The following is a 14222-nucleotide window of genomic DNA, read 5'->3' as shown; positions in this document are numbered from 1 at the left end:
TGAAATGCCACAAAATAATACACCAACTGAAATAATGAGAAACAACAATTTCATCCCAAACAGGTTTGGAGAAAAAGAAGCCTTCAGATGAAAGTAATCAAATTACCTGCTGTCTGCAAAACATTCTACATCATGTGGTTCGTGCTACATCAGCAGCTCGTGGCACATTTATTTGATATTTTTCTGTAGATAAATAAAAATGTGAAGTGGGCATAGGTAGGCTTCTATAGTCGCGTTATCGATATTTACTCTGTTTGTTGTAGCCCAGTTTGTGGGTCCTGCTCTGGATGCTGTGTGTGCTGTAGGAATGCAGAAATAAACATAGAAAAGCTTGTGCAACCCAGAGACCACAAATCATGTTACAGCTTTTTTTATTAGTGGTATTCTACCTCTGTGAAAGGGACACAAAGCTGCCCCCAGACTGTGCTTGGCAAAACAAAATAATACGTGCAACGACAGCACAGTGTAGCAGTCACTGCAGTTGAATTTAAGTGAGCAAATGAGGAGAGGTTTCGAACACATGAAGAAGTACTCCAGGAGCAAAGCTACTTCAGACACTCGGGGTTAAGACTCAAGAGATGGACGGTCAGAGGTCTGGAAAAGAGAGAAACAGCAGCTCACAGGTGCACCTGCAGGCCTTTCATTCCAGTGAGCCACGTCCGAGTTTTCCAAGAATTAAAAAAGAGAAAGGTGGAGGGGAAAAAATAACGAAAAAGGAAATAAAATAAACGGGGCTCCTGTTACTTTTCGCCAGGAATAGCTGCGCAGTAAATTTCCATGAAGGAGTCCCTTCTCAGGTGGGAGGTTCGTTGATGCCACACCTGCCCTCATAACCAGTGTCCTCTTTTTTTAGATATGTATATATGCATATACACACGAATTATCCTTTTTATGCATGTACATACGCACAATGCGTCCTTTAGGAGGCTGCGCCGCTCGCCTCACGCCCCGGCGACAAAGAGAAAAAGAGCAGCAGGGGCTGCACTCGTTGTCCACTAGTTTTAAATTTCCAGAGGAAGGACGGGGCGCTAGTGCTTATTTTTATTTTTTAATTTAATTTAATTTCACCCCAGCCCGCGCCCAGCGCCATGTCGCGGCGGGGCGGGGCCGTGCGGCGGCGGCCGTTGCGCCTGCGCGGTGCGGGGGGTGCGGCCGGCCATGGCCGCCTCCGTGTTGTGCTGCTTCTCCTGGTGCCGGGATGGCGGCGCCGGGCACATCCCGCTCAAGGAGATGCCGGCCGTGCACCTGGACACGCAGCGCATGGGTGAGCGGGGCAGGGGCGTTGCCGCCGGCGGGCGGCTCCTGGCGGGCAGGGCCGCAGCCCCGGAGCGCGGCTCGGGGTAACCGCTGGGAAAGTCGCCTTGGGGCTACTTCTTTAGCAGGGATTGGCAGTTTTCGGGGGGAAAACAATGAGGAAGCTTGGTTTGGAAGTGGTTTAAAGCAGTTTGTGTTTCACTGAAGTTGCTCGGCGCGGTGTGTGTGAGGTGCCCGAGGGCAGGGGGCTGCCGTGGGCACGGGTGCCTCGGAGCCGAGGGCTGGGTTCACAGAACCAGGGATCTGTGAGCCTGGGAAAGACTCCTGGGGACATCGCGTCCAACCTGTGAGCCAACGCCACCGCGTCAGCCAGAGCAGGGCACTTAATGCCACGTCCAGCCCTTCCTGGGATGGAGACTCCCCCAGGGATGGAGACTCCACCTCCAGTTTCGGCAGTGGAGATGAAGATGGGGCCGGGCCGTGCAGAGCAGCCCGAGCTGCTCCTCTGAGTGTGACCCTCAGCTGAGTACCCACAGAACCGTGCCGGGCTTTGCTGGGGACAGAGGGGACCCGGGCCAGCCGCAGCACAGCCGGGGAGGAATAGGTAGGGCCCGGTGCTCGAGCACAGTGGGTAGCCACAGCCTCCCGAGTGCTTGGCCACGACAACAGTGCCTAGGGATGATGTCGTCCTATGGAGAAGGAAAACTTAGCCGAGCATTTTTTTCTCTGTATTGGCAGGCACATTTCTAATAGAAGGATTATTTCAGAGACTAACTAAACACCTTGCGATTCCATCAATCATTTCTACCCGATATGCTTTTCCTTCTTGTTGCAGAATGCTTTTTCTCCGATGTTAGAGAACAGAGTACAGGGCTTTGGTCTCACAGTGAACCCTTTCTGACTAAATTGTAAGTTATACTTCTGATGTGGCTAAAGCAAAGATTGTAATCAGCATGGTGCCATGAAGCCCGAAAGGTGAAAATTAGATCAGCTTATAGATTTTAAATGAATAAACCCTAGTGGAAAGATGAATTAGCCTGTAAACAACTTTCCTTCTCTTGCTTCAAAGCATGGCCCATCATCATATTTCTCACTGACTAATGAAGCTTTTACTTGGGGCAGAAGTAGCAAAACCTGGTCTCAATGTTTAGGGCTTTTGAGGGCCGCTTTCAGGTTTCTAAAAATGTTTTGAAGTTCTGTGGGTTTTTTTTTTTTCCTACTTGCAGGAACAGACGTCGTCATTGTTAAAAATGGCAGAAGAATATGTGGCACGGGAGGATGCTTAGCCAATGCACCTTTGCATCAGAACAAGAGCTATTTCGAGTTTAAAATCCAGTCCACAGGTTAGTCAGCAAAAAATATACAACTTTAAACTTGGGAGGTATGTTACATTGCCTGCTGGTGGCAGTATCTGAAAGGCTCAGCACGTGCATCTTTCTAATTGCATCCTTGAACTTGTGAATGTTAGAGAGATTTATAAGTTACTGTGTGAAAGGCAATTTTTTTTTTTTTTTTTTCTTTTTTAATTCTGACTCTAAAATATTGAAAATAATAGTAAATGTCTTACTAGAGGAGTGCAAATACTGAGCCCCCGCATTGTTCTGCATGCTGTTATAGGCATGTTTTTCAGGTGGCATATTTTAGAAAATGTTTTTCCTCAATAAGTGCTTATGACCACATAAAACACTGTAGCTATGAAGTGTTTTTTAAGGAGTGCAGTTTATCCAGTGATAATTGTATCTATTTGCCTACCCTCATTTGCACTTAGCAGGCACTGTTTGCCCAAGCAAGGGTAACACCCCTTGTGCTACCCTTTGCTCTTCAGATCAAGTGTGTAGCACTTACTCTGACACTGCCTTATCCAGAGGAGCCTTTCAGCACTCTGTTCCTTTATTTGCTCCTACAAATATGGTCAGCTTCACTACTACAGAGAGCACTCCAGGCTTGCCTGCATTCTGGCATGAAAAGTCAGTCTGTATTTTTAAAAGCTGCTAGCAGACACTCTGAAAATGAAGCTGTGCTTTCCCTAAGTGTGTGTGGGGAGGGAAGAAGAAGGGAAGTGTTAGTCCAGAGGCAGGCCTTATGTGCCAGCTGGAGCTTGGTGCTGAAACTTTTTGGGTAAGAGTTGTTTGTCTTCAGGTGGGTCAGAGTGCAGGCAGCTTGAACACAGATCTGCCCACAACACCTTGCAGTCCAGCTAGCTGGTTAGTTTTAAGCTATAAGTATTAGTTTTAAGCTATATGTAAGCCCATATCCATCTTAACTTGGCAATTTTATTATCCTTTATTTTGGGAAGAGTCCATTGCAGGTGTTGTTCCTACATGATCATTACTCAGACAGATAGCCTATCCATGTTCTTAACACTTGAGAAACACAGGAAACAAACTTATGATCATTACTCAGACAGATAGCCTATCCATGTTCTTAACACTTGAGAAACACAGGAAATAGAGTCCTGGTTCCTGTGAGCCTTTTTTCCTCTATTCCTGTGCCCCAAGGCAGGAGAGCTGTGGAAGACTTAAAGTAAATCTTTCCACAAGTAGATTTCCAGAAGTATCCTTGCACAGTCAATTAGAGGTTATCTCTGGGGTCACCCTGATAATTTCAAAGTTTTTTGAAGTCGAATCACACTCTCACCTTTTCATTCTTGCTGTTAAAATAAATTATTGTACAGTTTCATTTTTTGAAAATAAGTTTCTTACATATTGGCCTCATTTTAGTCTTCTCTAGACTAAAAAGTCACAGTTTGTTGGGGTTTTTTCATTATCTCCTTACAGATAAATTTTTTACACTTTTGATTGGTTTTGTTGTTTCTTCTACAATATCTTTAGTCAGCCTAATTTATCTTGAGGTACAGTGCTTAAAATGGGTGCTCTGCTTCAGCTGCAGCAGCAGTAGATTACCTCATCTGTTTTATACATGCCACACATCCAGAAGTTTTCCACATCAATAGAGCACACTCACACTCAGCAAGTGGTCTGTGAATTGGTTATCAAGTCACCACTGTATTTGTGCCACTTACTGTTCCTACTTACTTGCTCTTCTTCATAATTATTGAAGAATAATTATTGCACTTTCTTTATTTCTAACCAGTCAGGATCACTTTAAACCTCTCAAGACCTTGCAGTCCTGTCATGCTGGGATTGGCAGCACGTTTAATCAACACATTGTCATGTTATGCAAGTAATTGATGGTAATACAGAACAGTATCTGACCTTGTGCATTCAATGCAAAACCTCAAACCCCACTTGAGTCATCTTTTTTGATTTGACAGGGTGCTACTGATGAGTAATCCTGGAATAGTTTTCTAACCACTCGTGCCTTCGCATTGCTGTAACTGTCTAGACCATGTTTTCATTTCATCATTTGACTATTTCAGTGTTGTATGAGCTTCAAAATATTACTAATTCAAAAATATTACTAAATCTAGGTCTGTAATATTAGCACTTTTTTTTTTTTCTGTAAGACTAGTCTAACTAGCTGAAAAAGGAAAATTTGTTGTTTACAGATCCATGCTAGTTGGATTTAATGTTTATACCCACCTACAGTCTCAGAGTTTGTTTTCAATATTTTTCTGGGGATGAAAGTTAAGCTGAGTGGTTACAGTTCTCTTTCTCAGAGATCCTTCTTTTTCTAGAATGATCCTCTTGAAAAGATCCTCTTTTCAAGATGCTGTTTGTCTTCAGTCTCATGTGGCTACTTGTGCTGGTCTGGTCAGGATGGAGTTAATCATCTTCATAGCAGCTGCTGTGGTCGTGTGTTTTAGATTTGTGACCAAAGCAATACTGATAACAATGCAATACTGATAACACACCAATACTTTAGCACTTGCTGAGCGGGGCTTGCACCGCATCAAAACCTCCTCTGTTTCTCACTCTGCCCCTCCAGTGAATATGATTAGGGTTGCATAAGGGCTTGTGAGGGGACATAACCAGGACCCAGAATAGCCAAAGAGATATTCCATACCACATACCACCTGTCTTGTGCAGGAATAAATGGGAGAGGAGAGGATTTAGGGAGATATGCCATTGCATCACTTTGTTGTGTTGTCTCTTTCACTTCTGCTTTACTTACTAAACATTTTTTATCTTTAGCCACAAGTTTTCTTGATTTTACTCTTCCTTTCCTCTTCCTCCATTCCACATGGGCTGGGGGAAAAGAATGACTGGCTGGATGGTGCTTAACTGCCAGAGCTAACCTACAATAGTTCTGGTATTTCCAGGAGATATTTACTGGTAGTACCATCATGGCATTAGTTAAAAAAACAAATTCTTTATGCTGTCCTGCTTCAGTCAGTCTTCAAAATAACATGGGTTTTTTCTTACTGTGTTAATATCACGTTTTAGGGATTTGGGGCATAGGAGTTGCAACCCAGAAAGCAAACTTGAATCAAATTCCACTTGGTCGAGATATCCACAGCCTGGTGATAAGAAATGATGGAGCTCTCTACTATAACAATGAGGAGAAAAATAGGCTACCAGCAAACAGCCTTCCTCAGGAGGGCGATGTGGTGGTGAGTTTCTTAAGGCTTTCTTATTTCCTCACCTCTTTCCAAATGCCTCTTATTTACAGCTCTGTTTTAAGTCAAATTGTTCAGTTTGTGTCTCCCAGTTTGGAAAGTGCTGGGATAGAGATTCCTGTTGTCTTTGAATGAATCAGCAGCCTGGATATGGGTGTGCTTCATTCTTGATATTTATAGGTTCTTAATGAGGGATGGACTTGACCAGAGCCTGAGAAAGAGTTGCTGGTGCTCTATTGCAGTATCTACCTGACTGATAATTCCCATCACAAGGATCTCACACTGTTTGAGATGGGACCTGCCTGAACAAATAATGTGCTGGAATGCATTGCATGTCTATGCACCATGCCCAGCTGAACTCAAGAACCCTTAGCTAACTGGTTAATGATTAGAAGGACACAGCAGGGCAGAGCTGAGTCCTGGGTGGTAAATTAATTGTATTTTTAGCCAAACTTTTGTTTCTGGGAGATACTGAGTGGGAAGGGGGGTAATGTTCACCAGAAAAATGATGGAGGGAAAATTTTAATTTTTTGTACCTTACTATTTCAAGTTTCTCAAAACATCCTTAAGCGACTTTGTTCAAAGTGTTGGTTTTTTAGTACTGTCATTTTCTCTATGTCCTCTTGTGTATTTTCAAAAATACATGAGAGCACTGCAATGAAATTGAGACCATTTATCACCCCTACTTTTTCACGCTGGGTAACTTGGTCTCTACAGCCGTGGTTAGAAATGCCATCTGCAAACAGCTACGGGTGACATCTCCACCCTTAACCCTCAGATACAATACTGTTCTTTTAATCCCCTTCTGAAATTGTTTTTTGAAGGATTGCAGAATATTTCAGTCTTTGGTGAACTAGTGTGGCCTAACAGCTTCAGCTAATCACAAAGACATTAACTGATGTGTTACTGCTAACTTCCCCATTTCAATAAGTATCAAGTCATTTTGCTCTGTCATGAAAACAAATTTTTGAAGTCCTGCATGACAAATTGTCACACTCAAACATACCAAAGCAGTGAGGAAAGTCCTTTAGCTAACAGATAAGTAAGTTACTATCTTGTTAGTGTTTGCTTTCTGCCCTGTGGTCAGCATATTTATAGCGTTGTGTGTGAAACCATGGTCTGTTGCTGCCAGCAGAGTAAATGAACTGAGGGAGGTTTCCATATGGAGGCATGGAAGGATGTACTTGGTTCCTAGCATCATTATTTATTGAAGTTATTTCAGTGAGAAGATACAAACAAGAAAAATGCAACCCTCCTCATACTCAAAATCGTTGAACATCTTGTGTTTCTTTAATGTGGTGAAGTTTGGAAATTTGTTCTGTTAACTCAGTAGGATGTGAGGTGTATTGTGCAGTACTGTGCTGCATCCCAGCTGGAATGGGCATTAAGGAATCCTGAGTATTTGAAAATTCAGATGTTACTGGTCATTTATTAACTTCTAGTCCTTGGCAGGAATATGTCAGGTGAGATTTTCTAGGATGCTGTGGTTTGCTTAATGGTGGTAAAATCTTCCTGTGGCTAAGAAAGCTAAGTAGCAGTCTTGTATGTATAAACTTGTTGATGCTTTTTTTTTGTTAATTTTCTGTACTTTGTAGGGCATTACATATGACCATGTAGAATTAAATGTATATTTAAATGGCAAGAACATGCATTGCCCAGCTTCAGGAATCAGGGGGACTGTCTATCCAGTGGTCTATGGTAAGTCAGAGATTTTCAAACTGTTTCACATTATGGAAAATATTTTCATTCCAGTTCTGTTTTGTGAGCTGTGTGTTCTTCTCCCTTAAATGTAGCACACATCAATCATCTATTCTTGGCAACTACAACAATTAATTACATGAAAATGTAAACATAGGAAATTACAAAATAATATTTTGGTCTCATTTTTGATGCTACTTAATAGGAAAAAAAGCACTGCTTACTGACTGCTTATAGTGTCCACATATAAGCAAGCTGGGGAGTTGCTGCACTCAGTCTAAAAGTTGTTAGATAAAAAAAAATATGAAGCAGATGGCAGACTTGTGGGTTAATCTGATTTATCTGTGAAGCTTAATATTTGTGCCTTTTAATTTCCCATACTTCATAAATGCCTTCAGTGTTCCATAGCAGTAGAATTGTTGTTTGTATTTTCTTGAACTTCCTGTGCAGTTTCTGCCCTTTGCTGCTTGTCCTATTGCTCTGCACCACAGAGCAGTGCCTGGATCCACTCTCTTGGCACCCTCCCTTCAGATACTCACAGATACTGGTGAGGTCCCTTCTCAGTCATCTCTTACTGAGACTGAACAGACCCAGCTCCCTCAGCCTTTTTTCTCATAGGAGAGGTGCTCCAGTCCCTTCATCATCTTCGTCACCATCCTCTGGACCTGCTCCAGGAGCTCCATCTTAATTTTATCTGAGACTCATCTGAGTAGTAGCCCAAATAATTTTGGTTGTAAGGATAACCCTTAGCTACATGATGGGGATAATTTTAAATTCATGTTGGGTTCCTAATGAACTCTTGGCATGTTCCCATTTATATCTTGATACATTTTGATTGATACAGAATTTTATGAACAGGAAGAAAACACACCAGATGTGTTGTAGAGTCTTTGAAGTCCATAAATGTGAATCACTTGCTGCCAAGCCCTAAGGCTGGAATGGTTTTCCATGGTCGAGTTGTGATGTGTCCTTCAGCCACCTGATGGCGCCGCTACAATGCTGTGGCGGGACCTCCTCGTGGAAAACCTTCAGCAGCAGCAGAGTTACCGTGTGGCTGCATCTTCCCTGTCTTTTGGAAGGGGTCTTACACAGCATGAAGAGTGAAGGTTGCTTTCAGAAAACACTCGGTGGCGTGTTAGCCTACTGTTAATCTTTTTTCTCTGACTAAAGAAGTTCCATGCATGGAGAATGCAGTGACCTTTTATTGCCAGGCTCTTTTGGTCTTCTTCCACAAGTGGGCATAATTTCATCATAATTATCACATCTCCTACGTCTCGCTATAACTTGAAGCCTGCAGGTTGTTTTTGTACACTGCTTACTTGGTATAAACTTCAAGTGTCCTTAATTTAATGTGAACTTCTAGTCCTTTGGAAGGATTTGGCTATTCAGAAGAGAGTTTCTCAAAGATTTACTCTATTCACACTAGAACTATAGATGTCTTTTTAAAAGGGATGTGGTAGATCAGGCAAACACAGTGTCAAGCTTGAGAAGATGAAACAAAAAAATGGACTTTAAGGTTATTCCTTACAGCAGCTGTACCTCAGGCACTTTAGCGGAAGCAAGACATAAACATTGCTTAAGTACTAGAGGACTGTACAAACACACTGACAGGAGTTTTCACAAAGCCTAGGGGAGAAGACTTCCAACCTTGTCTCTGAGATAGCAAAGTTCCAAAATACGGAGATGAACCTTTTCTTGTTTGCACTAATGTTGATATTCTGCCAGATTGATCTCCGAAATTGTCTTTGAAAGAGACCTTGCTTTTCTGACTAGGTGGGTGTTTCAGTTTGCTAGTGAACTACACAAAAGTGTTGCTCTGAAAATACTCATCAGTTTCTTTTTTATATTCTACATTGAAAGTACTGTTGTAGGTGGGTAAATTATGCAGGGGGTCAAAAACAGGGAGAAGTTCTGTAAAAAGAGCTACATTAACTCCCAACTTCAAGAAGCAGTCAAAGAAGCTCTCTTTGGATCATATGCTAAAACTGATGGTTTGATAGCAACTGCTGCTATCAAGACATGTGAAACCTTGTAAACCTCCAAAAAGTCACTGCAGACAGTTGAAACTCCAGCAGAATTAGGAACAGAAAAACATGCACATGAAGAGGTGACATCCCTGCAATGTTTATCTGGTAGCATTCTTAATCTGTAGATTTCTGGAGAAATGGAGTAGAAAATTTGGAATCAATAACCTGAAGCTCTGCTAACACTCCCAGTGAAATTAGACATTCTCATTGATTTCACCAAGGAACCATTAAACCATTACTGAGTAAACAGCAGAAAAGAGAGATGGTTTGCTCTCCTGGCTTAAGGCCTTACCAAATTCATTGAAAAGATTTATTTTAATTGTGTATATGTAAGGGATGTATTGAAGAAATTCTTGATGTTTTGAGCACAGTCTACAGTTTATTAAGATGGTATAAAAGATGATCAAACTGCTAGTGTTCCTTCTCTAATTCCTTCTTTTTGGTTCTCCTCTACAGTTGATGACAGTGCCATTCTGGATTGTCAGTTCAGTGAATTTTATCATACACCTCCACCTGGGTTTGAAAAGATCCTCTTTGAGCAGCAAATCTTCTGAATGTCTTCATACTGAGAATTTGTACCCTGCACTGTTAAAAAAGCTTTGTCATCTTGAAGCCTCATTTTACTTTTAGGAAACATATTTGTATTTTTAGTAAGTACTTGTGACTGTTGTCTGCAGAATAAATACTTTAACTGCAAGACCAGGTAAATGTGTTGCTGTCCAAATAAGAGTTTTCTGGCATTGTTTTGTGGTTGAAAATGAGTGTTTTGAGGCAGGGTTTTTCTCTGGTTTGTACTTGATGTATAAGGAGACTAGAGGTATTGCTGTTGTCAGTATTACATTCAGTATTTTGAATAAACTGGAGCTCTGTAAGGGAAATAGTTCTTACGCATATGATAGCTATGGAGATGGATAGTTCTCATTATATTTTCCCCCCAGCCTTTTTCTCACACAAATGATGTAATTTCTTTAAAGGATGCACTGTGTTTCTAGTCTGTGATTTGGAGTTGTGGTGTCCCAGTTGTGCACAATGACTAACAATACAATGGCATAACTAGCAGCTAGATACCTTTTTTTTTTATTTTGCAAGGTGTAGGTTAATTCATTCCCTCAATCTTAGACCAGCAAATACAACTTATCTGTTTCTTCTAGCTTTTAATTTGCTTTTATTGTGACAAAAAAAAAGAATATTTTCTAGTAATACTTTTTTGTTGAACCTTAAAAAGTAAATCTGAACACTACCTGTGTGTTTGAGGACCACCATGCTCTGTTACTCTGGTAAGAGAGAAAGTACAGGTCACTCATCTTGGGTAAGCAAAGATCCAGGTGAAGGGTATGAGATGTTATGGTGAAGCCTTACATCTAAACTGTAAATTAGATTATTCTCTTATGGAATAGCATATTTAATTTCTTCATGAATCATTTATAAATGGCTAAGACATTGTTCTAAAATGTGATGCCCTTGAATATACATTGTGAGATGCTATTTTTTCCCCTCTTGTCATATTTAATATACTTCCTAGAATAATTTTTATTGTAAAAAAAGATCTTCATACTGAATGTTTGTGTTTTGGTTTTGGCTTTTCCTGGGTTAATGTATTTGCATAAATTATTTTATTTAAATATTTTTAGAAATTACCTTATTCTGAAATTTTCAAATACAAACAGCTTTCTCAAAGTCTTTCACCTTAGGATTTACTGCATCTGTCTTAACTCTGTGGCCCATGTTTTCCTTCTCTTTAGCCTTGCTGTCACGTGACAGTATTGGGTAGAACTTCTCAACTTTGTTGGCATTATAGTGTAAACTTCAGGAAATTAGAGTGCAATTTTATCATTTCCCTTTGAAATCTCCTCAAATCAGAGTAGGATAATGAGAAATAAAACCTAAATCCTAAACCATCTTTCCCCCCACCCCTTTCTTCTTTCTGGGCTGAAATTTTTTCCTGATTTGCTCTATCTCGTTCCCTCAGCCGCACAGAGGGACAAGGAATGGGGGCTGTGGTCAGTTCCTTGCATGTTGTCTCTGCTGCACCTTTTTCCTCAGGGGAGGGCTCCTCACATTCTTTCCCTGCTCCAGCATGGTTCCTTCCCTTGGGAGGCAGTTCTCCAGAACTTCTCCACTGTGAGTCCTTTCCATAGGCTGCAGTTCTTCATGGGGTGCTCCAGCATGGATCCCTTCCACTGCGTGCAGTTCTTCAGGAGCAGACAGCTCCAGCATGAGTCCCCATGGGACCTGCTCTGGATACTCCTTGGGGTATCCATGTGCTCTGGGTGGGGTCCTTCACAGCCTGCAGGTGGATCTCTGCTCTCCCATAGATCCCCATGGGCTGCAGGGGCACAGCTGCCTCACCATGGGCTGCACGAGGGACTGCAGGGGAATCTCTGTTCCGGTGCCAGGAGTACCTCCTGCCCCTCCACTGACCTTGGTGTCTGTGGGGCTGTTTCTCTCACGTTCTCACCCCTCTCTCTGGCTGAAATGGTGCAGTTTTTCCCCCCTCCCCTTCTTAATCTGTTATCCTGGGGCTCTTCCACTGTCTGTGCTGGGCTTGATCTTGGCTGACTGTAAGTCTGTCTTGGACCCAGCTGGATCTGTCAGAAACAGGGGAAGCTTTTGGCATCTTCCCACAGAAGCCACTCCTGTAGCCCCCTGCTACCATAACCTTGCCATGCAAACCCAGTACAGCTTCCACACTGCCTGGGCTTCAGGTGTCTGATGCAGCTCTCCAAGTCCCAGGTTGCCGGGATGCCTGGGACCTCTGTCTCAGGCCAAGAAAAGTGACCCTCTGTCCTTCCAGAGGTGTGCTGCTTTGGAGAAGCTGTGCTGCCAGTTGGAAGAGTTCAGGAGGCATGAGCAGGTGGCATACCAGAGAACATGAAAGGGGCATGGACAGGATCTTCTCTGAGTCTTTAACAGCTTGAAGAGCCTCGGACCCCATTTGTAACAGAGAGGACAGCAGTGTCTGCCTTGCACTATCCAGGTAAGCAAAACCTGTGGACAAAAGGATGGATGGAAGCTGATGACTTCTGGCACCAAGAGGAATGTTCTTGCCACACCTATGAGTTTACAGCTGCAAAACAGGTTCGTTGTCCTCTTGGTTGAATAGAAGCTAGATAAGCATGGGGACCCAGGTGGTGGACAATACTTTGCTGATGAGAGGAAGTGGAGTGAGAAGGAGAAAGCACTAATAGGACAAGTCAGTAATTAACTGTAGATCTAGTGTTGGGAACATTGTAAGATCGTAATAGGTTGTGGTAAGAGCAGACAGTGAGGTGGACTGAAAACTGGATGAATGGCCATGCCCAGAAGGAGGTCAGTGGCACAAAGTTTAGTTGTAGGCCAGTAACCAGCACTGTACTCCAGGGTCAGTACTGGCTCTGGTCCTCTCTAACATCCTCATTAATGTTCTGGATGATACAGAACAGTGCAGAGTGCACCTTTAGGGAGTTTGCAGCTGACACAAACTTGAAAGGATTGGCTGATATGCCAGAGGGTTGTGCTGCTATCCAGAGGGACCACAACAAGTTGGAGGAATGGGCTGATGGGAAACTTATGGAGTTCAACAAGAAGACGTGCAAAGTCCTGCAGCTGGGAAGAAACGATCCCATCTATCTGAACAGGCTGAGGACTATCCATCTAGGAAGCAGCTTAGCAGAAAGGAACCCCCAGGTCCTGGTGGACAACAAGGTGAACTGAGCCAACAATGTGCCCTTGCTGCAAAGAAAGTTAATGGTATCCATGGCTGCATTAGCCAAAATATTGCCAGCACGTTAGTGGAGGTGGTCCTTTGCCTTTACTCAGCTCTGGTGGGGCCACACTTGGAGTGCTGTGTCCACTCCTGGACCCTTGGTACAAAAGAGACAGAGACACACTGGAGAGAGACTGAAGAAGGGCCAGAAAGGTGATTAAGGGTGAAGCATCTTCCCTATGAGACAAGGCTGGGAAAGCTCAGACTGTTCAGCCTGGAGAAGGCTCAGGAGGATAAAGACACGTGAAGGGAGGGTGAAAGGAATGCAGAGCCAGGCTCTTTGCAGTGGATCACAGTGACAGAACTAAAAGCAATGGGCACAAACATATGCAGGAGGCTCCCTCTGAACATCAGGAAACATTTTTTACTGTCAGGATGATGGAACACTGGCATAGCTTGGCCAGACTGGTTGTAGAGTCATCATCCTTAGAGATATTCAAAAGCCAACTGGACGTGGTTCTGGGTAACTGGGTCTAGGTGGCCCTGCATGAGCAGGAAGGTTGGACCAGATGACATCTGGCGATCCCCTCCCCGTTCATCCATTCTGTGTTCATTCAAATGCTTCACCTGGAATTATATTTCTTAAGTTCATGGGTAAAGGAGGAAATATTTAAAGAAATTCTAATCACTGTATCTAACTGCATCCAGCAAACAACACTCTGAAGACTGCTGTGGTTGAGAATATTTAACAGTAGAAGCTGCTACCTTGAGCTTAATGTAGACTTGCTTTAAAATAGAGTGCAGGCTGTCTTCATCAAAGCTGGTGTTTGAAATGGAAAACATTTTGGTAAATATAAAATACTCAAAATAGCTGCTACATTCACCAAAAATATGGAAAGAGCCTGTTTTTGTGGCTTAAATTTGCTCATTTCTCATCTTAAACAGAATGAGATGCATTTGTAATACTGCATAATATAACGGTATCTCTTCTGTAAAAGTCAGAAAACTTCTTGTTTTATAATCAGTGACACAGCAGAAC

The 14222-nt window shown here is 42.6% G+C and overlaps 1 protein-coding gene across 1 annotated transcript; it reads left to right on the top strand.

Moving 5' to 3' along the window:
• Positions 1–1125: 1125 nt before the first annotated feature.
• On the top strand, positions 1126–11057 carry SPRYD7 (SPRY domain containing 7). Its single transcript, XM_039716742.1, has 5 exons — positions 1126–1264; positions 2481–2597; positions 5601–5767; positions 7369–7471; positions 9955–11057. Exons 1-5 carry the CDS (start codon positions 1159–1161, stop codon positions 10050–10052), a joined length of 591 nt encoding a protein of 196 aa, XP_039572676.1. The 5' UTR covers positions 1126–1158; the 3' UTR covers positions 10053–11057.
• The last annotated feature ends 3165 nt before the right edge of the window (positions 11058–14222 follow it).

The sequence above is a fragment of the Passer montanus genome, unplaced genomic scaffold (assembly GCF_014805655.1).
Source record: "Passer montanus isolate IOZ18808 unplaced genomic scaffold, ASM1480565v1 scaffold36, whole genome shotgun sequence".
Taxonomy (NCBI): Eukaryota; Metazoa; Chordata; class Aves; order Passeriformes; family Passeridae; genus Passer; species Passer montanus.
This window is presented reverse-complemented; position numbering and strand designations above follow the sequence as displayed.

Coding starts and splice junctions, on each gene's coding strand:
- SPRYD7 (XM_039716742.1), top strand. CDS start 1,159: ATGGCCGCCTCCGTGTTGTGCTGCTTCTCCTGGTGCCGGGATGGCGGC. Junction 2,598..5,600: donor GTTTAAAATCCAGTCCACAG/GTTAGTCAGCAA, acceptor ATCACGTTTTAG/GGATTTGGGGCATAGGAGTT. Junction 7,472..9,954: donor TGTCTATCCAGTGGTCTATG/GTAAGTCAGAGA, acceptor TCTCCTCTACAG/TTGATGACAGTGCCATTCTG.